Source organism: Globicephala melas, chromosome 6 (genome assembly GCF_963455315.2).
Source record: "Globicephala melas chromosome 6, mGloMel1.2, whole genome shotgun sequence".
Lineage (NCBI taxonomy): Eukaryota > Metazoa > Chordata > Mammalia > Artiodactyla > Delphinidae > Globicephala > Globicephala melas.
Genome location: NC_083319.1, coordinates 20317115 through 20342280, shown reverse-complemented (window position 1 = coordinate 20342280; position 25166 = coordinate 20317115). Strand labels below are relative to the sequence as shown.

Here is a 25166-nt window from a genome sequence, read left to right as displayed (position 1 = left end):
TCTTTGTGCTTGAGCACACCAGGTACGCTCTTGCCCTTGGGTCTTCCCACTGGCCATTCCTTTTTCCCTAGTCGCCACATGGCCAACCCCCTCAACTTCCATTGTTTACCCAGTGACACCTACTCTGATCACCTTATTTAAAATTGCAGCCCACAGCTCCTCCCTTGGCCCAGCATTCTGATTCTCCCCTGCCCTTCTCTATTTTTCCCCCCATAGAACGGATTACTTTCTAGCATACTATGTATCTTACTAATTTATTACTCCTAATACTACCATCTGCCCCCTCTGCATATAATCACAATGAAGGCAGGGATATATCCCAACTGCCTAGAACAGTGTCCAGTGCATAGAAGGAACTCAGTAAATACTCGTCAGATGAGCGAATGACTTTCTTCTGACTTGAGTCATGTATCTCAGTGGGACAGAAAGTTCAAGTTAAATTTGGGGGATCCACTGGCTGTTGGAAAGGAAAGAGATATATAAATGAGGTTTGAGTTGTTTCGAACCCACTTGTCTTCCTCTCAGTAAATAGTAGGGGACATAGAATCATCTTCTGGGCAGGTCCTGGGGCTCTGGTAGGTGCTTCTCGAAGGTTCGGTGCCTCCTGCAGGCCTCCAGGTCAAGTGCACTTGGTTTCACTCACCACTGACGCTGAGCATCTTCCTGCAGGGTCAGTTATACCAGTTGGAAATTTAAAACGGAATTTTTGTGTTCAAACTAACATACATACATATATATGCAGTACACAGACATATTTTGGACTAATATGCCTTTGGTACTTGTGGATATAACATTCACGTGAATTAGTAAGAAAGAAAATGAGATTTCAAAGACGTTTGAGCATGCAGAGAACGTCCCTCCTCTCCCGGTTCACGTTCACGCTTCCCTTCCAAGGGTGGAAGGAAGCCGAGAAGCAGTGAACACTGGGGATTTGGAATTGTCCAGTAGTGGATTTGAGGCTGTCCACCCAAAGCCAAGCATAGTGTTTAACATATAGTAGGCTTTCAAGAAATATCTGTTGAATGAAGAAAGGAGTGATTGATTATTTAAGATCAGTTGTTACATTTTATCCAAGTATAATTGCCAGTGCAGTTTATCGTTCATCTCAGCAACCTCTCGGTATCAGTATTTCCTGAGAAATAATAATTAACGGATTCAACCTTATTTGCTGAATATTTGTGCCAGACCCTGAGCTGGGTGCTGGAGACATCGCCACGTGTAGGATGCGGTCTTTATCCAGGAGGAGCACAGTCTGGGAGGCACAGGCCTTCCAGGAACTGTGGTCCCCATCCCATAGAGCTGGTGAAAGGCACTGGTGGTGGTGAGTTAGCAGTGCTGGGAGAACAATGAACAGGGACTAATCAGATCTGCTGGGGGGAGGGGGAATCGTTGGAAGTCTCCAGAGAGGAAGCAATGTTTGTGTTGCAGTGGGGGAGGGAAAAGGCAAGATCCTAATTATACCACCACGGAAATGTGCTGCCTCAAGTCCATCCTTGGCTTGACTAGCTGATGCGCCATCTTGGAGATGCCCACTCCACCCTCTCAGAGCTCCGGGTCCATGAGCCCTCACATTTGCAGTGGCCCCTCGGCCTCCCTGAGCCTCTGGCTCCGCTCTCTTATCGCAGAAAGGCATTTCATTCTTAGAGATCAGGCAGCCAGGACCCAAGGAGCTGTTTTCCTCCATTGTGCAAGCATGACAAATCATTAATTTTTGATTGATTTGCTTAGAATTATGGGCGTCCCAGCATTCTTTCCGCCGCTGAACAGCTGTATAACAAATGAATATATCAGTGTGCACAAAAGATTGGCGATCTAAGAGAAGCAATTACATTGGCCACCCTCCCCCACTCTCACCCCTTCCCGGGCAATGAAGGAAGGAAATTTTTACCAGAAATTCCTCAAGTGGCTTTAAAAAAAAAAAATGCCTTTTTATAATTGAATTAAGTCTTTATCTCTTCATCTTTTGCAGCAGATTTCCAAGCACACACCAGTTCCCCATGTGCTTGCTTGGGTTCCATCCATCCAGGAAGAATCTTTAATAATGAAATTTCAACTCACAAATTAAAACCAAAATGAAAAAAGGAAAAAAAAAAAAAGGAGCAAATTCTACCCCTCCTTTTTGCTTTTTTTTTTTTTCCGGTCGCTGCTATTCCTTTAAGATTTTGGAACAGTACCAGTGCACTAAATGTGACCTCCATAACTTTTAAATTAAGAATTTATGCTGGCTTGAAATTTATGAAATATTTCAGCATGAAAGAAAGCCTTTTTCCCTCAGGAAAATTGAGCAATAAATCACAGCACTGCGGATTTACTGCCCTAGAGCCAGCGAGAGATAGGATTTTTTTTTTTTTTTTGCTTCATTCTGAAAAAAAATGTAATCATATAAGACAGCTTAGCTGCTATCCTCCCACTCTCTAGAATTTTTAATTTCAGCTGTTTCTGCTTGGATTTATTTCCAATATTCCTGCTCGGCTTTTCAATTTCCTCAGTTATTAAATTTTAATTCAGTGCATTAGCATTTAAATTAAAAAAGGGTTTATTTTATCGAAATCGTTGGCCAGCCCCCATCCCGTAGCACACGAATTGCCTGTTTCTGCCATTTGCACAAAATGTGAAATGCAGCTAATGTCTTACAACTTACATTTGCACAAATTTAGAAATAAAATTTCTGGGTTTGGAATAATATTTTCTTTCCAAGAAAATCCTTAATAAGAGAATGGAAAAGAACAACTTAACGTTCATTTGGGAGGGAAGAGGAGGGTCGAATGAAACTAAAAATAGCCTTGCCCAGGTCCTGAGAAGAAGCTGGTGTGTTAGGAATGGATGGGGCTGGGAGAGGAAGCAGGTGCCCTTACGGGGAGTGGGGGCGGGGTGAGGGGGGGGGCTTGGATACCTTTACCCCCAGCTATGTGAAAGTGAGGAAGAGGACCTCTCATGAGTACACTTCCCCCACCATATTTCATTTACCCTTGAGGGGTTTGGTTAAGGTTGGGTCAGCTCCACATAGAGTATCAGAGATGAAAAGGAGGGGGAGATGATCGGATTGAACTCTCGTGCCTCCCGTGCCTGTTTTTACCTATGAGAACCTCAGGTCCAGGGAAAGGAAAGAGCTTGCCCAAGGTTCAAAGTGAGACCCAGACAGAGCCAGGCAGAAGAAGCTGCATCTTTAGGAGCACATGGTCCAGTGGCAACAGCAATAGAGTTTCCATTACTTCAGTGGTTACTACACATCCCTGGCCTGTGCGTAGTAGTTTACCTACGTAGCTGCATTCAGTATCATTCTGACCAGCCCTTTGGAGAAGGCCTCAGGGCTGTGGGGTCTGGTAGACCTTCTGACTTGCAGCCCAGGATTCAGATCAGGCCCGGAGACAGGCTGGGAAGACTCCTGGCTCAGTCTAGGCCTGGCTCTGCCTCTTGCTCGTCTGCTGTGTAATCTTGTACAAGTCACTCTGTTTTTCTGTGCCTCGGTTTCTTGGGCCCAATCGGCATATTGCCATTTTGCAGATGAAGAAACTGAGGCCTAGAGAGTGCAGACGAACTGCCAAGGATTATATAGCTTGAAAATGGCAGACCCAGGACTTGAACTCAGACTTGTCTGACTCTAAGCCCTGTGCTCTTGAACTTTGGTTTAAATTGAGAATCAGATCTGATTACACTGGGTAAAGGTGAGTTTGTGGTTTGGGATGAATTGCATGAAATTGCTGGTAGTAGACCATTTGGGCCTAGGAAAATGGCAAAGTCAACTTAATTCAAACAGTAGGGCTTGCTCTGAGATATTTGTGAGGACACAGACAAAGCCGGCCTGGCACCTTAGGGATCTCTACAATGAGAATGGGTGTCCTCAGCACTGTGGCTGGGGGGGCCCGAGAGACTGTCCCCTGTTGTTATGGTGGATCTGGACTCAGCCAGGCCTGAAGGCTGAGATTGACAGGTGCTGTGATATTGACACGTGCTCTCTTGGGCATCTCTCACTTGTGCCCATTGTCCATCTCTACCCCCCTTCCCATATCTGCTTCTCATCTCTGCCAATAAACGGACATTTCCCACCCTGCAGGGATGAACTCTTCCCTCCAGCCATCTCATTTCCCCAGTTGTACCATCTAGGCTTCTACGAAAGGATTTGTTTGGACAGCTCTTTGAAAATTTTCAGCATTTTGTCTTTGTTTTATAAAAATGGGTGGAAAACAAAAATGCATGTAGCTACCAGTGATAAGAAGCTCAAATATCATAAACACGGTGAAAGGGAAAATGGGTGGAGATGGTCAGATGTGCCTAAAAGAGAGACTCTTCTCCCCTACCCAGTCCCATGTTCAGTACGCTTGAACTGGTCAACTCTGTGAAATTGTGAAGGAAAAGGACAAAAAAAAAAGCATTAAAACAACATTAAAAGAATGTATAAAATTCTATATGTATAAATTTGTATGTATAAATGTATAAATTTGAAAGGCTAGAGATCATTGGGGATTTTACAGTTTTTTTAAGCTCTCTGGGATAGAATTTCCACCTCTACCACTTCTGCCTCTTCTGATATGAGCATTAGAACAACTTCTTCCCATTCGCTTTCCATACAAGTTTGACGAATGCAAGATGTTGGAAAGAGGCTGTAATTGATCGTGTTCTTTTGCTCCCAGTGAAATGATTTGCAAACCATTTTCCGCTTTCTTGTTTCCTCCATGGAAATAATTCACTGGCATCCCGTTAACTGCTCCCTCCCAGGCCTCACGTTTCTACCTCCCTGTTTGTCCTTCACCTTTCCATTTCCCTCGTGTGGGCAGTGGAGGCTGTGTGTGTTCACCCCGTTTCCCGATTGTCCCTCCTGAGTGTTGGAGGGAGATAGAATATTCCAGAGCTGAGGAAGGTGGGCATTGGAGTTGACCCAGACCTGGGCTTATAGCCGTGGGATGTTGGATAAATGCCTGAAATACTTAAATGGGGCTGTTGTGTGCGTGTGTTGGGGAACCCATCAAGAGGATTCGGTGAGAGGTGTTGAATGCCCACACACTAGCACCAGGTGGGAAGTTAGCTCAGGGAGCGAGTCTGGGGTACCCGCAGGGGCCAGGCCGTGGGGTGGGAAGTAGGCAAGAGTGGGTGGTGGGGACTGTGGTGAACCAGGTATGTCAGCTTTAGCTGACCAGTCGTGTGGGACTACATGTTGCTTTCAGAAGCTGAAATCTGGCTTTCTTGGGGGTGAAATGCCTTTATTTTGATATACTGACTGTTTAAATTGAAGTCCGCCATCTGGGTTTGCCAGCTTGCAGCTTCTCGAAAGCACTCATCCAAAGGTAGCTGCCGCTGTTTTTGTTGTAGGTCCTCAATCCTTCATCTGCAATCCTGAAATTCGAAAAGCTTGAAAACAAAAAGATGTTTTGTAACTGGTTAGGCGGCAGAACTTGACCTGAAGGGAGAAGAGGCTAGTGCCCGGTTTCGTTTAGCCCACTTAGGGCTGACTGCATACGTTTTACTATAGAAATATCAACGTGCTTGAGTACCAGGGCCTCCCCAGACCCTGCCAGGGTTATTTCAAAATAGAGAACACATGCGCCACATTGCCTTTCTAAAATTGGAAAGGTTCTGAATTTGGAAACACATGTACGCTAGAGTCTTGAACCTGCATTATTCTAACTGTGATTACCATTACTATTAACGTTTTGACAAAGCTGGGGAATGCATCTGCAACCAGGGGTGGTGGAGAACCCAGGCGTTTTTTCCATGTCCTTGGCCTCCTCATCGAGGTCCCCCCAGCACTGGCCTAGGAGTCAGGATCCCCGGGTATTTGTCACGCAGTCCTCATGAGACATCAGGCAGCTCCCTCCTCTCCCAGGGCCTCAGTCTCTCCATCTGAACCAAAATGTTATGATTTCTGAAAATTCCATTTGGTCAGCCTTATCTTCCCATCACCCAGCCCCAAATAAAAGAGATTATGAAGCAGTGCTCTCTTGCCTCATCCTGCTTGCAGGGTTGGGGGACAGACTATTTTAACATAATAGGATTTCCCCCCTCCAGTTGGTAGGAATAAATCTTCAGCTACTGTTTCACTGGAAATCCCAGCTGAAAATGAAAATGGTGCAATTCAATCTCAGATTTAGTTGGTTACTTACTTTTCACTGAGTCCCCAGGGCTCTGTGGTTGCTGGGTTTGTGTTGGCAGTGGGTGCTCAGTTGGATTTAAAGGGCCAAGCAAATTGGGGTGGGGGGGTTGGCTGTCCTAACTCCCTCTTACCACTGGGGGCAGACTTCTAGCCTTGAAGAATGGAGTAGGGCGTTGTGGCTGGCTCACCCCCTCTGAAGGCTGGTGTTTGAGCGGGAGCTTGGTAGGGTACAGTGGGTAGAATCTGTGTTTTCCTCTTGGCTGATTTAGGTGTTCTGGGTTTCTTTTGCAGGCTGACGGAGCCAGTGCAGCTGGAAGGAAAAGCACGGCAAGCAGGTATGCTCCGCCTCCCCTGCTGCCTACTGCACCCCCGCGCCACCCCCCGCCCCCCGCCGTCTTCTTCACCCTGGTTTCATGACTAACAGCTACCTCTCTGTGGTCATCACCTTCCACCTGAAAGGATGAATGGTCCAGGCCAGCTCCGTTTGTTGAGAAGTATCCATACTTGCCTGGAGGATATGAGGTTGTGGGTAGCACTTTCCAGCCCCCCTGGTGCCCTCTCTGGGCACCTGTAACTGGAATCTAAGGATGACTCAGTGCTGAACTGGCCTTGGCCGCTCAAGTTGGGGGAGACTTAGGGTGAAGTGCAAGGCTGGGCAGAAGAACCTGGGCTTGAATCCCGTATCTCGGCTGCTGCATTGTGAACTCCAGGGAAGCCCATCCTAGTCTGGAATTCATCGATACTGCTTGGGTCCTGCGCTCGTATCCTGAACCCATCCCTCCAAAGCAGGAGGATGGAATATTCTGCTTAGCCAGACCTCACCCTTGGAGCTGGCAGGAGATGGGGGAGAGGTGGTCCCCAAAGGAGAGCTGGGCTGTCGTTACCAAAGATGGGGGAAGGCGATGCTGGACAGGCCCATGTAGTAGACATCCACCACCGGGGGCGCAGGCAGGCACTTAACCTGGTGTAAATGTTAGTGTTCCTGCTGCAGTTCGTTTGGTAGAGCAGAGCTGCAGTGGCCAGATGACCTTTATTTAGGGCATTGGAGGCAAGAAGAAGGCAAGGGACAGACTAGAGAGACGGCTCCCCAGGCCACACCCTCAAAATCTAGAACAGGCTCTGGGGTTACCTACTGGAGCTGGGTGTGCCAAGCAGAGGCATTTGCCCTTTAGCACATGGAACACTAGTTCTTCAAATGTTAATAGGGGTTCTATGGCCAAATAAATTTGAAGGATGGTGAGTTAAACAAAGTCAACAGATTTCTTTGCTGTGGAACTTTTCCAAGCATTTCATGTGCTGGTGTGTTTGCTTGATAGCATCTGAGAGAGAGAGAGAGAGAGAGAGAGAGACCGACCAGTGTTCTGTGCAATGTGCTTTGGGAAACCAAGAGCGCAGAAGAGTAAGGTGTTCAGCCCTGTGTTTCAGGGAGATCACTATGGTCCCCGTTTGCAGGAGATACCAGGCTGGAGGTCAGTGTGTCCCACCCAAGCCATCATGGCCTGGCTTCCACCCACCTCCCCAGTCTCCTCGTATGTCTCCCCCTTGCTCAGTCTGTTTTAGCTACCCTGACCTTCTCTTATTTATCTAACACTGTAAACCAGGGGTCGCCCATTTTTACCTAGAAAGGGTCAGACGGAAAGTATTTTACACTTCACAGGCCATAGGTCTCTGTGGCAGCTTCTCAGCTCTGCCAGTGTAATTCGAAAGCAGCCATAGATAATACGTAAATACACAAGTGGTCGTAGTTTGCCAGCCCCTGGCCTGAGAGCCTTTGCAGCTGCTGTTCCTTTGCCTGGGATGTTCTTTTCCGTGATCTTCCCATGATTCGTGCCCTTTGATCCTTCAGGTCTCAATTCCATCCTCCCCTCTGAGAAGCCTTTTCTGACCCCCTCTGGCCCTGCCTGTGTCCCTCGTGGCCAGTTTATGCTCTTCAACTATTCCACGTATTTGTGTACTTTTCTCTGCCTCTTGACTGCCAGCTCCAGAGGCAGAGGCCACGTCTGTCCTGTTCACTGCTGTGGGCTGGCCTCCAGCCGGTGCTCAGTGAGTGCTTATGGGATAGGTACAGTGAGTGAGATGGGAGAAGATGCATGATGTAGGAGTCAGGAGTGTGGGCTGGAATGGAGGGCTGCACGGCTGGGCTTGGGCCTGGGAAACTGGACAGTGACTCACGTGGCCAGCAGTTGCCCAGATCCTTTGTGTTTCTCTCCTGGGCCCCTGGTAGTGGAATCTTGTGTAAGAACAGTGTATGAGGCTATGGCCTGCGGGGCAGTGGGAGTCCCTAGACTGGCAGTGCCTGGAAGAGTTCTCTGGATCTGAATGTCAGGACTGGAAGGGGCCTTGGGCTTTGTCAGGTTCCCCTCCCCGCTCCCAACCCCCTTCACTGTACACATGGTGAAGAAAGGCCCTGCTCAGGGTCATGTGCTGAGTGAGTGGCAGTGTCAGGCCTTGACCCTGCCTAAGCCAGTGCTTTCTCTACACGGTGATGCTGTACTCAAGTGAGGGTCTAGCCAGCCTCCCCCACTGCCTTCTCGTGTTCATTGAGCACCTGCTAGGTTAGGCCCAGACTCAGGTGGATTAGATGCTAATTTATTCATCCGGCAGATATTTGAGCATCTGCTGTGTGGCAGGCACTGTTCAAAGTGCTGGGTCTGCAGCAGTGAATGGAGACAGATTTCCCTTCACTCCTCATAACTTGTATGTGGATGTGGTCCTTGCCCTCACTCTCTAAGGCATGAATCTCTCCCATACCAGCATCTCTGCCTCGTGATCAGAGGACAGCAGGGGGGTTTCCCCACAGTGCTCATAGGTGCCTGAAGGTCTGTTTTGAATCTTATCAGCCCAAGGCTGTAGTGAGAGGGAGAAGAGTGCTGCGATAGATTAGAGATGCTTGCCCCGGTCAGGGGAGGCGGGAGGTGGCATGGGTGCCATCTCTTTGCTCTCCCTGTTTAACCTAGGTTTGCATGTACTCAGTGATGGGGCCCCATGTTACTACCACAGTGCCAGGATATACACCAGGAAGGGCCAGCCCAGACCTCAGTGTGTGACTTGAGATGTAAAGAAAACATTTCTAATAATAATAATAACAACGACCATTTAGTCAGGCTCTGAGCTAAGTGATTTACATTTATTAATTGATGTAATCTTTATCACAGCTCTGTGAAGGATGCGCTTATGATTCCCACTTTACTGCTCAGGAAGCTGAGGCCCAGAGAGGTATACAGGCATCAGGCTGCCCAGTTGGAAGTGAGCTCCACAGCCAGGATGGCTGCCCAGGTCTGACTCCTCTGATGCAGGTGCCTCACCGCTGTGCCCTCCTGCTTCCCCGTAGGAAGTGATCAGTTTACAGAGGTTAGAGGAGCCTGTTAGGGGACCAGGGCTGGGCCATAGGCTGGGGGCTCGTCCAAAAGGCAGGACCTCCAAAGGAGCTCACAAGTGAGTTTATACCGATTCTGTCCTTAAACCTAACAGAGCATCTTTGAAGGACCAAAGCAGCATTATTGTGGAGCGACCCAGCATTCAGTGTGAGAAGTGCTGCATTCCAAACGTCTCTGGACATTTGTCCGGAGAACATTAACATAGTCCTTAGCTGACGCCACTGGTGAATTTGACCCCGGCCTTGGGTTAGACTGGCCAGGTGGGGTTTAGAGTTGTAGATACTTGATGGAACGTTAGACTCATGCAGTTCCTGTTTCAGATGGGCAGACAAAGACCCGAGGCTCCCTGAAGTCAGTTAGGCTGGATGGCCCTGGTCGGGACTGACCTTGAGGGACCTGTGACCCTCTGACCTCCGCTCCCTGCTCCCAGCTGTGCCGCGCATGCTGTGTTATCACACCAGGGTCTGCTTTCGTCCCAGCGCCTTCCTTTTGGCCCGGAACACCTAATTTTGTTCCTTCTCCAGAGGGCCTCTGGCTAAACCCCAAAACCAACAGCCTGGGCTGCTAAGGAATGAGTGTCAAATTGAGGGGGACAAGGAGAGGTGGTGTTTCTGATCTTAGGAAACAACTAACTGTGGTTTGGTTTACTTCCCTGTAACCCAGCCTGGATCGATTTTACAAGACCAGTGATCCCAGCACTTGAGGTTAATGCTAACCTAGTGTGCAGGTTACAGATCACGTAGCACAGCTGCAGCCAAACGTCACTTATTTTAAGAAGCGTGGAGGCTGCGGGGCCTTAACTGTGGAAAATTCTAAAGGAAACGCAGTTTTCATAATCAAGTAAATGCAGCTACAGGCTTGCTGTAATGAAGAAGTATGCCCTTTTTTTTTGTCAGTTGAAGGTTTTCAGAGCTGGAAGGACTCTGTAGATAATCTGGTCCAACCCTTTCATCTGGAGATAAGACAGCCAGGGAGAGAAGAAGCCGAGGGACTCACTTGTTCACCAGGTGTACCAGTTGCCCTAACAAGTGATCAGGATCTTCTAGACAGGGACATTGGAGTGGGGGAGAAGGTGATAAGACCAAGTCTCATTCATTCATTCCACAAACACTTACTGAGTGCCTGCTAAGTGCTAGGGTCTGACCGAGGTTCTGGAAATACAGTGGTGAGCAAAACAGAAATCCCTGGTCTTGTGGAGCTGATGTTCTAGTGGGAATGGAGGCGACATAATAAATACTGAAAACACATTGTATGGCATTTGGTAAAAAGTGCTGTAGGGGGAAAGCAGGGAGGGGGGTTGGGAGAGTCAGGAGGAGTATTGCATCAGCAAGAAAGTGACATTTGAACAAGGATTTGAAGGGAATGAGGGACTGAGCCAAGCAATCATTTGGGGGAAGTGCATTCCAGGCCGAGGGAACAATAGGTGCAAAGGCCCTGGGGCAGGAGCTTTCCTGGAGCAACCGCAAGGAGGCCGATGTGGCTGCATATATGGCCTTGGAGACTTTTGTCAGGACTTTGGCTTTTACCCTGTGTGAGATGGGGAGCCACCGGGGATTTTGAGCAGAGGAGTGACATGATACGCTTTGGTTTTAAAAGGATCATTCTGGTTGCCAGGAGGAGAATAAACTGCAGGGGGGCAAGATGTTATAAGACGTATTGCCAAGGGTTCAGGACAGGCAGGACCTTAGAAGATAGGCTTGGAAGGGAGTTTCCAAAAGGCCCTTTTTTTCAGGCCTGAGGAGTCCATTTCAGCAAAGCATTGTGTAAGTCCTGCATCCACAATGCACAGCCTCCTGCTTGGTCCTGGGAGAGCCCCAGAGTGGAGCAGCATGGCCTCTGTGGCCCCCACTCTCCATGCCTGGTCTGCTGGGCATCTAACTCACCCTCTCTCTGAACCCAGACTACCGGGGTTCAGATCCTGGCACCATCCACTTCCTGGTTGTGTGACCTTAGGCTAGTTACCTGACCTCAGTTTCCTCATCTGTAAAATGGGGATTATACTCATACCTCCCTCGTAGTGGTGTTGGTGAGGATTAAGTGCAGTAATAATGATATGTCTACCCTTAGCACAATGCCTGGCCTATAGTAGGTGCTCAATAAATGCTTGCTTTTATCACCACCATCACCACGATGCTGAATTCCATTCCTAGGAGGAGGGAACAGTGGGTGGCAATTGATTTCTTTTTTTTTTTTTCTTTGTTGGAGAGGAAAGATTGCTTTATTCAGGAGGCCAGCAACCTGGGGAGAAGATGGACTCGTATCCAAGAACCAACTCCCAAGATTCTGCTTGACCATGAAAGTTTTTAAAGGGAAAAAGGGGAAGTTAATCGCAGTTAATCATTTGCGGAGGAGGTCAGAGTCTTTTATCTTCCACTGTGTGCAGATTTTCTTCTGATGGGTTGGTGGTGAGGTAACAGGGTGTCGCTCCAGGCATCATACTCAGCCTGAAGTTACCAACCTCCACCTGGATGGGGGCCGTAGTTCCTGCAGAACTCAAAGATATTGTTATGTATATTCCTTGAGGAAAAACCAGAACCTGCCTTATTATTGCACTATTGTTTCTTGACTGCTCCTCCTTTGTTTCTGCATTCCCTCCCTTACCTGACAAGCAGCTGTTTGAATCTGCCCTTTGGTACTCAGGGAAGGTCTAGGAGGCTGAAGCTTCTTTCCTACAAACAAGAAATGGGGGACACAGAAAGGACTTCTACTGAGGAGGGTCCCCCAGGGTCCTGCTCGGTTTCACATAGTGTCAGCAAAGTTCTATTGCCACTTAGCGTTCACCTCCAGGAGCCAAAAAATAAGTGGCTAGGTTTAAGATGCCCAGGAGGTTCCTTCTCCAGCAACGTAATATACCTGGCCCTTTTGAAATCGTGCACCTCAGATTGGGACTTGAGCCCATGCGGCTGGGACTCAAACCCAGCCAAAACCCACTGTCTTCCAACTGAGATCACACGCCTGGTTTCAGGACTTAATGAAGCTCAGGTTCTTGATGTCTCATCACTGAAAGAATTCAGTGAGAGACAGTGATAGGTTAAGAAGTGGATTTATTTAGAGAGAAACACTCCACAGAGTGTGGGCCATCTCAGAAGGTGAGAAAGGCACCAGGGTATGGGGTTGTCAGTTTTTATAGGGGTGGGTCATTTCATAGGCTAATGAGTGGGAGGAGTATTCCAGCTATTTCAGGAAGGGGCGGGGATTTCCAGGAATTGGGCCACCGCCCACTTTTTGATCCTTATGGTTGGCCTTGGACCTGTCATGGCGCCTGTGGGTATGTCATTCAGCTTGCTGATGTGTTACAGCGAGCATATACTGAGGCTCAAGGTCTAGTGGAAGTCAACTTGTCCGATTTGTCCTCCATCTTGGACCCATTTGGTTCTAATCAGTTTATGTCATGTCCTCAGGCTATGTCATTTTTTCAGAGGTTGTGCCCTGCCCCCTTCCCTCCTGTTTCATTACCCCCTCAGAGATTTTACTGCCATATTCTTATGGGAATCAGAAGTAAAACAGGAGGGAAGGAGATCTCAGAAACAAATACAGATCACTTACAGGCAAAGAAACTCATACTATCTGTTATTGTAAGCAGCATTTCAAGAAAACTTTGGAGGGAGAAACCAAATTCAGCCTAGTTTTAGGCCATTCCTAACAAAATCCAATTACCCAACTAACGATCACGCATAACTCTTTTCAGTGTTTTTCATTCTTCACACCTTTGTTTACTAAGGTAAACAAACAGAAGTATTATGCTTAACACTGATGACTCTTAACATGTCTCTATCAATCAAACCAACAAGCTTAAGCCACCCTCAATACCAGATATCAGTTTAGTCCTGAATATTTTCCAGATGCCATGAACCTGAAATTCATTCTGGCCAGATTATTTTCTATTTCTGAGTATTTATATAAGCGCTTAATTTTTATTTTATTTATTTATTTATTTATTTTTGTGGTTCGCGGGCCTCTCACTGTTGTGGCCTCTCCCGTTGCGGAGCACAGGTTTCGGACGCGCAGGCTCAGCGGCCATGGCTCACGGGCCCAGCTGCTCCGCGGCATGTGGGATCTTCCTGGACCGGGGCACGAACCCGTGTCCCCTGCATCGGCAGGCGGACTCTCAACCACTGCGCCACCAGGGAAACCCCGAGTGCTTAATTTTTAAAACGCCAATTAAGTAGAGCTCTTTCACGAATTAATGTTTGGCAATACCATACACCTACAACACACATATAGATACGTACGAACACACAAACACAGAGGCCTCAGAGTTCCCATTCCAGAAATTCAGCCCTGAGGCAGGTACAACAGAAAAGCCATCAGTTACAAGGGGTTGGATTCAAATTAGGCTTCTAGCAGATGGAACAAATCAAGGTCACCTATCTAGATGGCTAAATCCTTTTTACTAGTGTTTGCAGAGAAGACACTTAAGATTTCTATTTATCCTTGTGACAAGTCAAGTTCTAAATTACCTTTCCCTTTTTTAAAAATTTGCATTTAAAAAGATGGCAGTGGGCTTCCCTGGTGGCGCAGTGGTTGAGAGTCCGCCTGCCGATGCAGGGGACATGGGTTCGTGCCCCGGTCCGGGAAGATCCCACATGCCGCGGAGCGGCTGGGCCCATGAGCCATGGCCGCTGGGCCTGCGCGCCCGGAGCCTGTGCTCGGCAAAGGGAGAGGCCACAACAGTGAGAGGCCCGCATACCTACCGCAAAAAAAAAAAAAAAACACTGCAAAAAAAAAAAAAAGATGGCAGAGATAAGTGTTCCTGAGAAGACCAGATAGGACATTTGCATCTCAAAGGTACAGGCAAGTTCCTCCTAGGATGACTTTGTTTCCCCTTTGTTTAATACTGACAAGCCTCTTAAGATAAATAGGGAAGGTTTGGGGAGTGGTAAAAGGATTGGTGGGTTTTGGATTATTTTTGGAGTCACTCCTCTGGTCCTGTAAAGACTGCATTTGTAAAACAAGGACAGTTTTGTTTTCTTTTTCAAAGAATTGGGTGGTTACCTCAGTGATATTGGAGGACTGACATACCCATTCACATGTATTGGAAAGTTTTACTTTTCCTCATTTAGCTTAGGGGAGAAGGCCTCTTCCAGAATTCCTGTCAGGCTCTGAATATCAGCTCTGGTGAGTTTAGTCAGACCAGTGGCCTCCTGTTTTGGTAATCTACTCACAAACATTTTTGAGGGTCTTCCCTAGGTTTAAGAAATTTGTACCTTAGACACTGTGTAACCCTTTTTACTTAATAATCACCAGCTGGATATCTTTGGCCAAGCCTGGAACCTCAGTATTCCACATTCCAGGGTCTACTAAGGCTTCTATTTTAGCTTCAGATTTTATCTGTTCCTCTTTGCTTTTTATTAGAACCATTTGGTGATGAGGGTAGTTCCCTTGTCCCTAACTTCGTTACAGATCTCTTCCCATTGAAGGGATGGGACAGTCAGGCACAAACAGGAAGGAATGTAAAAACAGCTGGCCATTGATCTCGCACAAAAGGGGTTCCAGGAAAGTGTGCCCCTGTCTCTTCCCCGACAACCGCATTACGTATTCCTTATGATTGCAAAGGTTTCCAGTCCTTTGGGTTAAGACTGAGAAGGCTGCATCAGTGTTTATAAGAAATTCTACCAAGTGACCCGCCACATCAGCGACCACCCGAGGCTCGACATTAGTTCTGTAGATGGTATCTCTAGGCAGAGCCACTTTCTGCCTTGGGCCCCTTTAGTCTTCTGATTGCAAAACCATCAATGGCCGAGGGGCCCCGTTGCTGTCCGGCATCTGGAGCATTCCCTCTTCCAGTGCCCTGGCTGTAAAGGGCACATCGATCAAAATCTTCCCTCTAGTGACCCTTTTGTCCACACAGGGTACATTGGCCTTGTATGGGGTATCCAAGGGCCTTGTGGTCTGCCAGGGCCAGATTGGCCAAGAAAAGCCGGCTTCCCCTTTGGTAGTCTGTGAGCGGACAAAGCCACTGCAATCATTTGGGCCTTTTGCGTATTTCTCTGGGTGCATTCAGACCTTTGGCCATATCCCTATTACTGAAAACCAGATAAACCAATTGGAACAAATCATTTACTGGAGTCTGAGGACCAGCAGCTGCCTTCTGGATTTTGCGCCTGTTGTCTGGGGCAGACTGGGCTATGAAACGCATAGCCAAAAGGCCGGGTACCTCAGGGGAGGAGGAATCCAGTAGGGTGGGTCAGTTAAAATGTCCTCCGTGTCCTTCCTAGAGTTATCCCTCCGAGCTCCGCACACCTTAAATTCCTTTTGGGTTCCATTGCTAGATACAAGGCCATGAAAATTTGAACATAGGGTACTTCACTCCATTTTAAATGTCCTAATTCATATTGTGGCCACACCCGATTACATAACCTACTAAGTCTTTTCCCATTTAATTCCTGTTGTCCACATCTTTCCAGTCCCAGCCTATATGGCCCAGAGGGGTATTGGTCGCGATGGATGCAGCCTGACCCCTTTCAGACAAGCCTGAGGTGAAGTCTCTAACTGCCAAGCTGTCCAAAATTCCACTCTTAAGTCAAAATCCACCGCGCAATTTGGTCAAGATTTGCGCTTACGATTTTAGATGCTATCCCTTCCAAGGTAGTCTCCCAAACAGGTATTAGTGCCCAAAAAGTTGTGACAGAGAAACGGCACAGAAGATGTCCCCACCGGTGTTGACGAAGATTGGGAGTTGGTCTAGTTGGTCTCAGGACTTAGTGGAGCTCAGGTTCTTGATGTCTCATCGCAGAAAGAGTTCAGTAAGAGACAAAGTGATAGGTAAGAAGTGGCTTTATTTAGAGAGAAACACTCTCCCCAGACAGAGTGTGGGCCATCTCAGGGCAGTTGATTTCTCATAGAGCCTGGACATGGGAGAGAGGCTGGAGGTGAGGATGAGGGTGGGTGAGAGTGGAGATCGTGTTTGTGGAGGGGCTACCGTGATCCACATCCTGTGTCCTGCAGTTTTCACATCTCACTTGCTCCTCCCAGGGGCCATCTGAGGCAGTGATTGGCATCCCTCCTCAGAGACAACTGAGAAATAGACTCGTTCACCGTCCCCCAAATAATCAAATGGCTTTGGGCCTTGCTGAGTCTTGTCCTTTAAGCCAAGATTTTCCACTGGTGGATAGTTTAATCTCATAACCACATGTGTACGGCTGCATAATTATTTCTAAAATAATATCTTCTTCTTGTTTAGCGTTTTGGTTTTCAGCAGGAAAATTAAAGTAGCCCTAAACAAATTAACCTTATTTGCACAAAATTCAATAGTATCAGAAGGCCTGATGCTAGTCAATGACCAGTATGGTCTTAGCAGAATGAATTATTTGAGAACCAGCTCTGGGTATATTTTAGTCAGGCTGCGTCTTCATCTTGACTCTAGGTTTATGTTCCTGTAATTGGAGCTCATTTGATTTCCAGAAATGTGTGTTCTCACCCTACCAAGCTTGGACCAAAGTTTGGCTTACGAAAATCATACATTGCAGGCTGATTCTGAGGGTTCATATCCTTGCTCCAAGGGGACCCCCTGCTTTTCTGGATGGGCAGAGTTCACTTTCTGCTTAATCAGTTATTGTTAAGCCTAGCCTCTGCACAAATAGGGCCGATTCTGGAAAATTCAGACATCCTTGGATTTGTCCTCTGGAGACAGCCACAGAAATGCAAACTACAAGTCATATGCGTCAAAATCGGTAAGTCCTTTTTCCAAATGGTACTGCGTTCTTGAGCTTGGGGTGATCCAGCAAAGGGAAGTGATTGGGATCTCTAGGGAACCTGGCCTCAGTCCACCCACCCAGCTCGAGTTTCCCACCTGTGCTCCTTGAGCAAATTAAGCAAGTTCTCCTTGTGAAGCTGCAGTTACCAGGTCAGAGCATCTGGAAGTCTTGTCTTGTCCTGAAGAAGCACATTCTTGAGAATGGAACCAGGATGATCTGACCTGGTTGCTTCTTGAGCCTCTTAATGACAAGGGCCCTCGATCTGAGAAAGTATCTCGGGAGGCATCCACAGCCTCACTGTCTGTCTGGCTCTGCCAACAGGAGAGAAAAATCCTCACCCTTGGCTTCCACTTCCTCCAGGTTCGATGCAAACCGCGATGGTTAAGAGTGTGGGTACGTCACACCTACCATCTTGGTCATGCCCACCTTGTGAACCTGCCGACGTGTGTCCCCACCTCTCCCTCCTCTTCATCGCTGCTGCGTGTAGGGGGCCGTGCCCTCCACTCCTTTGGTTTTCACAGGGGCTAAACATTCCTCTCCTGCCTTCATTTATGAGTTCTCCACCCATGGCCTAAGAGCTCATCTTTTTCATAGTTGGACCAAACTTTTCACATTTTGCCTGGCGAGTGCTTGGTAAGGACAGGAGAAGAGAACTAACAGTTAATGAGTCCCTAAAAAGAAACAAAATTGAGTTATTTGTAGTGAGGTGGATGGACCTAGAGTCTGTCATACAGAGTGAAATAACTCAGAAAGAGAAAGGCAAATACCGTAAGCTAACACATACATGGAATCTGAGGGGAGAAAAAAATGTCATGAAGAACCTAGGGGTAAGACAGGAATAAAGACACAGACCTACTAGAGAATGGACTTGAGGATATGGGGAGGGGGGAGGGTAAGCTGGGACGAAGTGAGAGAGTGGCATGGACATATATACACTGCCAAATGTAAGGTAGATAGCTAGTGGGAAGCAGCCACATAGCACAGGGAGATCAACTCGGTGCATTGTGGCCACCTAGAGGGGTGGGAGGGAGGGAGACACAAGAGGGAAGAGATATGGGAACATGTGTATATGTATAACTGATTCACTTTGTTATAAAGCAGAAACTAACACACCATTGTAAAGCAATTATACTCCAATAAAGATGTAAAAAAAAAAAAAAGAAGTTAATGAGTCCCACTATGTGTGTGGTGCTGTGCTGGGTGCCTTATGAACATCTCTGTGCTTTAATCTTTTTTTTTTTTTTTTTTTTTTGGCTGCATTGGGTCTTCGTTGCTGTGCCCGGGCTTTCTCTAGTTGCGGCGAGCAGGGGCTACTCTTCGTTGTGGTGCACGGGCCTCTCATAGCGGTGGTTTCTCTTGTTGCGGAGCACGGGCTCTAGGTGTGCGGGCTTCAGTAGTTGTGGCTCACGGACTCTAGAGCACAGGCTCAGTAGTTGTGGCGCACGGGCTTAGTTGCTCCGCGGCATGTGGGATCTTCCTGGACCAGGGCTTGAACCCATGTCCCCTGCATTGGCAGGCGGATTCTTAACCACTGCGCCACCAGGGAAGCCCTGTGCTGTAATCTTCTAAACAACCCTTTGAGGTTAGTGCTTACACGTCAGGAAGGAGAGGCGTGGGCAGGTTAGGAAGCTTGGCAACGGTCCACGCACCTAGTTTATCATCCTCAAACCCCTTGAAGGGCTGGACTGTGTAGTGAGGAGTCTCGTTTATGAGTCCGGGGACAGCACGCCTCTGGGCAGTGAGGGTCCAGGCCCAGGTGCTCACATGAGGGCGTGTGGACAGAGCTGGCTGTGCATTCCAGACCTCAAGTCTGTCATCAGCCCATCTCAAGGGCTGGTGGGTGAAGAGCGGAGGGGTGGAGGCCAGAGGTAGTGCCAGGATGGGACGAGCACATTGGAGGGACGACAGAGCTTTCTAAGCAGCTGAGCGGCTCCTGGTATCAGTTGTCAATGTGGGCAGGGTGGAAGGGGAGCAGTCCCATTGGGAAGCTTCTTTACGTTTCATTCCAAGGAGGGTGGCCAGAGGAGTTGGGCATCAGCGATCGAGGCCAAGTCACAGCCTCAGCAGGAAATAACACTGACGGCAGAAAGGGTGTATTTATCCTCTGTTTATATGGCCAGCAAGAGAACCTAGGTGTGGCCTCACTCTTCATGGTTGAGTTACCTGCTCTCTGGGGTCTGCGTGGGCCACCACGGGTGCCCCGGAAGATGCAGGACTGTGGGCGTGGGCTCCTCTGTGGCCTCCCCTTCCCCACCTGCCTGTCAAGGGCATACTAAGTGGGTGAGAATTCCTGAGTCTGCAGGGTCCCAAAGTTGTGTAGGGAGAGCCGCGGCAAGGTGGGTCTTCAGAGAGCCGTGCGCATTGCTGGCTGATACGTATTGTACCAAGGCCAGATCCATTGGAAAACGAAGGCAGTGCATCTGTTTAAGAGGCTGTTAACAGTAATTCTGCTGACCTGGGCCAACCTTCCATGTGCCATGGCAGCCTTGAGAAGCTCCCAGCTTTCCCCAGAGGGCCCTGCCTGCTACATGTCAGAGTTTGTGACTTGACAGCATTGCTCAAGACTCCTGCTTTTCTCTATTTTAGGTTTAAATTAACCAGGGAATTAACTCTTAATATTTAAGTCTTCATGCTGTCTTTCTGAGCTGCGGTATTACCCAGCGTCGTGGCTGACTGACACCATACATTGAAGAAAATTAAGTGCCTAAGAATTAACTCAAACTAATGATATATTTATACATTGCAGGTTATTTTGAATTTCTAGACTGTTAAGAGTTGTTTAATAGGTTATTCGTTTTAATCTATTAATCTCATCTTTTCTACTTGACTGTTTATTAAAATATATCAGTGCCACCTGCCAGAAGTAGATCTTTCTGAGGGTTATTAAGGCATGGGTGATGACGTAAAGATTTGAATCACGGGTGGAATCGTAAATACAGCTGCCTTGTTACTGGGGTTTGTGGAAACTGGGGTTTTGCTGTAGTTTCTCTCTTTTGGCCCTTCCAGGCTAGTGGTAAAGCTGCGACCTTTGTCCCCATGATGATTTCTGTCCTTGTGGCCAAAAACAGGACCCTTTACATCCAAAGGACAGGTGTGAGCACAGCAGCCTTTCTAGGGTACATCAAGGAGAGCTGAATGTCAGCACTGAACACGGAGCCCAAACACCTTTCTCTGTGGCAGAGATGGAGCCCTCCATTGCTTTTTTTTCTTGCATTTCCGTGTTCCTGTTTTTAGCATCTAGCATGTGCCTGTTCGGTCAAGATACTAAGGATACTGTAGGAGACAAGGGAATACACATGTTCCCCATCTCTTGGAGCTTCCTGTCATTTAGTCATTTATTTGTTCATTCATTCAACAAGTGTTTTCATTATTTTCTCTTCTCTTGAGAAAAAACAGAAATCATCCAAATGATTAAAAAAGCCCAGGGGTTGGAGTCAGGCAGACCTGGTTGAATCCTGCTTCTGTCACTAGAAAGCTGTGTGACCATGAGTCACTGTTTCTCCAATCCTCAGTGTTCTTATCTGTAGAGCAAAACTACCTGCTGTGTAAGGCATTGTGGAGAGCAGGGAGACAGTGCATGCATAGGGCCTGAAGCCGCACTGTGACTGGCCCGTCCTAGCCACTTGGTATTCACAGCTGCCCTGTCCTCACTCACCCTGTTATTGGCATCATTGCCACCGGCATCTCTTCCGCCCTGTATGCTGGCATTTTTGCACCTGCCGTTTTCGGTTTGTATCGTTCAGCAGACGTTAGCTGACATCAGCCAGGGGCTAGGCACAGGGATACACAAAGCAGTGGGGTAGAGCCTTTACCTCTGAAGGTCTCCCAAAACCACATGGAACTGGCAGGCAGATTCGGATCTGGGACCTGTTAGAAGCAGAGGGGGCATTCCCAGAGCCACTGGTGGAGGCTGCGGGCTCCCAGGCGGTTGTCACCCTGAGACAGGGTGTCAACACCCCATGCCTGCCTGAGGGCCCGAATCTGCTAATGGAAGATATAATGGTGACCCTGCATCTTCAGGAGTTGAGGTCATCATGTAATATCAGATCATCACCTTGTCCGCCTTGAACTTACATGTTATATGTCACTAGTATCTCAGTAAAGCTGGAGGAAAAGAAGAGTTGGTGTTAGAGCATTACCAAGGCTGCTGCATTTTGGCAAATTAGAAAGTAGGAAGAGTGTGTTATATTTAAGAAAATTTCCATTGGGAAGGATGGAGAGAAGACCGTGACACTTCAGGAATACACTTCACTTATTCAGAACGTTGGCTCCTGTGAAACGTCCTCAGCCCATGTTGTACCGAGGGCCAGATGGGTGGGACATTGCTGCCTTCAGTCCTGGGGACCAGCTGAAGCAGTTCAACCACCGACAGTTCTTTTGGGGGGTGGGTAGAGGGAGACACCTCGAGGGCCACAATGGCATTGACCTTTGCAGGGCTCATTCTTGACTCCTTCAGTGGACAGGTGCTTATTGATCACCTCCCCCATGCCAGGCGCCGCCGTAGGTGCTGGCGTGTGACAGTGAACCGAGGAGACAAAGTCCCCGTCCTCTTGTAGCTGTCATTCTACTTGGGGAGACAGCGAAGCGGACGAGGAGTAACAAGCATGTTACATGAATGGAGGGTGGATGCTGAGCAGAAGGCGTGAAGCCGGGAAGGGGTGTGGAGCGTTGAAGCTGGGGTGCAGCGGAGACGGCTGACGTTTGGGATCAGGCGGCCACGGATCTCTCTGCCGGCACTGGGATGTTTGAGTAGAGACCTGGGGGAGTGGAGAACTCGCTGTGGGGACATCTGGGGAGGAGGGCAGAGCATTTCAGGCCTGAGGCGGGAGCTTGCCTTCGTGCTCAGGGGACAGCGAGCAGGCTGGTGGGGCCAGCGAGGAAAGCACGAGAGGGGCGGTGTGAGCAGATGCGGTCTGCGGGCGTGTGGGGCGTGTCACAGACGGCCCTGCGGGGCCGGGGCGAGGACTCTGCTGCTGCGCTGAGTGAGACATGGAGCCCTGAATGAGTGCTGGGCTGAGGAGTGACACGAGCTAGCTGAATAGGAAGGCTCTGGCTGCTGTGTCGAACGTCAGTTTTGGGGCGTTGGGCCAGGATAGGACCAGGGAGACGGGCCGTGAGAATGCTACAGCAAGACAGGAGAGAGGGGAAGGCGGCTTGGACGAGAGTGGTGGCCGTGGGGTGGTAAGGAGTGGTCAGGTTCTGGGCATATTTTGAAGCTGGGGTTGATAGGATTTGCTGATATGTTGCTTCGGAGAGAGTGAGGGAAGAGACAAGGATGATTCCCAGAGTCTGGGTCTGAGGAGCTGGAGGGCGGAATTAATACTAACCGAAGTGGAGAAGACTGCCACTATCTCATGACCGTGTCTTAAGCTGCGGGATTTAGCGGGAAGAGCACTGGGATTGGAGTCAGAAGAATTGTTTTCTTGACTTGGGGGAAGGGGCGTAGCCGCAGTTCAGTTTGGACCTGTAAATACGGGTGCGTGTTAGACATCCAGGTGGAAGTGTCCAGTGGGTAGTTGTCATGCGGGTCTGGAGCTCGGGGGTGGGGGGGAGGTCCAGGTTGGAGGTATGATTTGGGATTTATCATCACATAGTTAATATTTAAAAGCATGAATCTAGGGGAGATCATGTAGGAAGTGAGTATGGATAAAAATAGAAGAGGCTCGGGCTTCCCTGGTGGCGCAGTGGTTGAGAGTCCGCCTGCCGATGCAGGGGACACGGGTTCGTGCCCCGGTCCGGGAGGATCCCACATGCCGCGGAGTGGCTGGGCCCGTGAGCCATGGCCGCTGAGCCTGCGCGTCCGGAGCCTGTGCTCCGCAACAGGAGAGGCCATGACAGTGAGAGGCCCGCGTACCGCAAAAAAAAAAAAAAAAAAAAAGAGGCTCTAGAACTGATCCTTGGGGCAGGTTGACATATAAGGGTTGGGTTGGTGAAGAGTGGCTGGAAGGTGGGAGGCCCACCGGGCAGGCCCAGAGCTTAGTGAGGAAAGGGTTGGAGGAGGAGAGAGAGGAGCTCATTAGAGGCTGCTGATAGAGGACGAACTCAATGAGGACCCAGAAGAGACTGTTGGATCTAGGAGAATGGAGGTCCCAGGAGGCGTTGGAAAGAACGGCTCTGGTGGAATGGGGGAGGCAAAAACCTCATTGGACCTAGAAAGCATTGCCAAGGAGGAGCCTGCCAACATCTACGAATGATAATCATTTGTACTCAGATCATCGGTAGGTGGGCAGCTGGATAGAGCTGGAGGCCTAGGTCAGTGGTCAGCCTCTGCAGCAGGGTAAACACAGCCCCTGAAATCATGGCTGGATGTGTGTTCATTCATTTAACGCCCCATGTATCCATGCATTCATGAAGAGTGTATTTAAGCTCACCTTGAGGGCAGTTAACCCTCATTCGTAATGCTAGGAGTCTTTTTTTTTTTTTTTTTGCGGTATGCGGGCCTCTCACTGCTGTGGCCTCTCCTGTTGCAGAGCAACAGGCTCCGGACGCGCAGGCTCAGCAGCCATGGCTCACGGGCCCAGCCGCTTCGCAGCATGTGGGATCTTCCTGGACCGGGGCATGAACCCGTGTCCCCTGCATCGGCAGGCGGACTCTCAACCACTGCGCCACCAAGGAAACCCTGCTTGGAGTCTTTTAATGAGGTTTTATTCTAGAGGGACTTAACCAAGTCATTGCTTACACACTGTGATTAGAGATTTCCCCCCCCTTAACATTGTTTCAGGTGACTAAAGTACTAACGTAAAGAAGCAGTGGCCTTTGGGGGAGGTGGAGTGGCCCTCAGGCTGTCTTGGAGCACAGACATGCCCTGCTCCCCATCCTGTGGAAGGAGACATGCACACTTTCGGGGTAGAGGTCTGGCCTCCACCAGAGCCTTCGACATCTCAGACTCTAGCTCACTTGTCGTCAGATGGGAAAACAGAATCAAGCAGGGGTGGGACCGAACTACAGTGTGCTGAGGACGTCTCATTACTACTGTGACTTGGTAGAACTTGAAGCATTAGCATTTTCGGTGGGATGATGTAGAAACTGTACTCAGAGAGGACGTTGTCTGACTCCCAGGCACCGGGCATCACTGGGACTCTTCCATCAACATGGCCAGAAGTGGAATTTGTCTTTGAGCCCCCAGTCCACTGAGAAGTTGTTTGGTTGCGTTGTCTTGGGCTGCAGGGCTCAGTGGGAACGGCCCCAGGATAGGAGTCACAAGAGTTGTTCAGACAAGCTCATGGCTGGAAGTCTTGCGCCCTTGGGCATGCCGTTCATTCTCCGTGTTGACTGAGTTCATACTGTGCCGCAGGGCCCAGGCTAGGGCTGGATGTGGATGGGGACGGAACAGACATGGGCCCTGTCCTCTGTTCTGGTTCCCCATCTGGCCACAGGGTGCTTGTGAGTGTCAGATGTGACGGGGTGAGTATAAGCACCGAACCATCTGGTAAGACCCAGAGGAAGAGATTTGCTTCTGAAACTTCCCCCAGGCAGGCTCTGCGGGCACATTGGACTGGCCATATCAGATCCAGTCCGGGGGATGAGTAAGAACGAAGCAAAAGAAAACTTTGGGGGTGGTGGAGGTCAGTGGTTTGCAAAAGTTAACTGCTTCGGAGGTATTTCTTCCAATTTAGTCACGCCTAGTGTATTAGTTTCCTGTGGCTGGTGTAACAAATTACCACAAACTAGATAGCTTAAAACAAAAGAAATTTGATCTCCCAGTTCTGGAGGCCTGAAGTCTGAAATCAAGGTCTTGGGCCAGGGTCACACGCTGTCTGGAGGCTCCGGGGAGATCTGCGCTTTGCCTCTTCGGTTTTGAGTGGCTGCAGCATTCCTTGGCTTGTAGTGCCGCGTGTCTCCAATCTGTGGTCGTGCTGCCTCCTCTTCTCTGTATTGTTCCCTCTTCTGTCTGTAAATCTCCCACATGTCTCTTATGAGGACACCTGTCATTGCATACAGGGCCCACCCAGATAATCTAGAATGATCTCCTCTCAAGATCCTTAAGTGAATTACACCTACAAA

The 25166-nt window shown here is 48.8% G+C and overlaps 1 protein-coding gene across 12 annotated transcripts in view; it reads left to right on the top strand.

Annotated features, from left to right (window-relative positions):
* ZNF618 (zinc finger protein 618) overlaps window positions 1-25166 on the top strand; it is a 184354-nt gene that overhangs the window by 89299 nt on the left and 69889 nt on the right. For all 12 annotated transcript variants that reach the window (XM_030858916.2, XM_030858923.2, XM_030858922.2 and 9 more), the window contains exon 2: window positions 6380-6423. In XM_030858916.2, the coding sequence (XP_030714776.1) occupies window positions 6380-6423 (44 nt within the window). The remainder of the gene's footprint in view (window positions 1-6379; window positions 6424-25166) is intronic.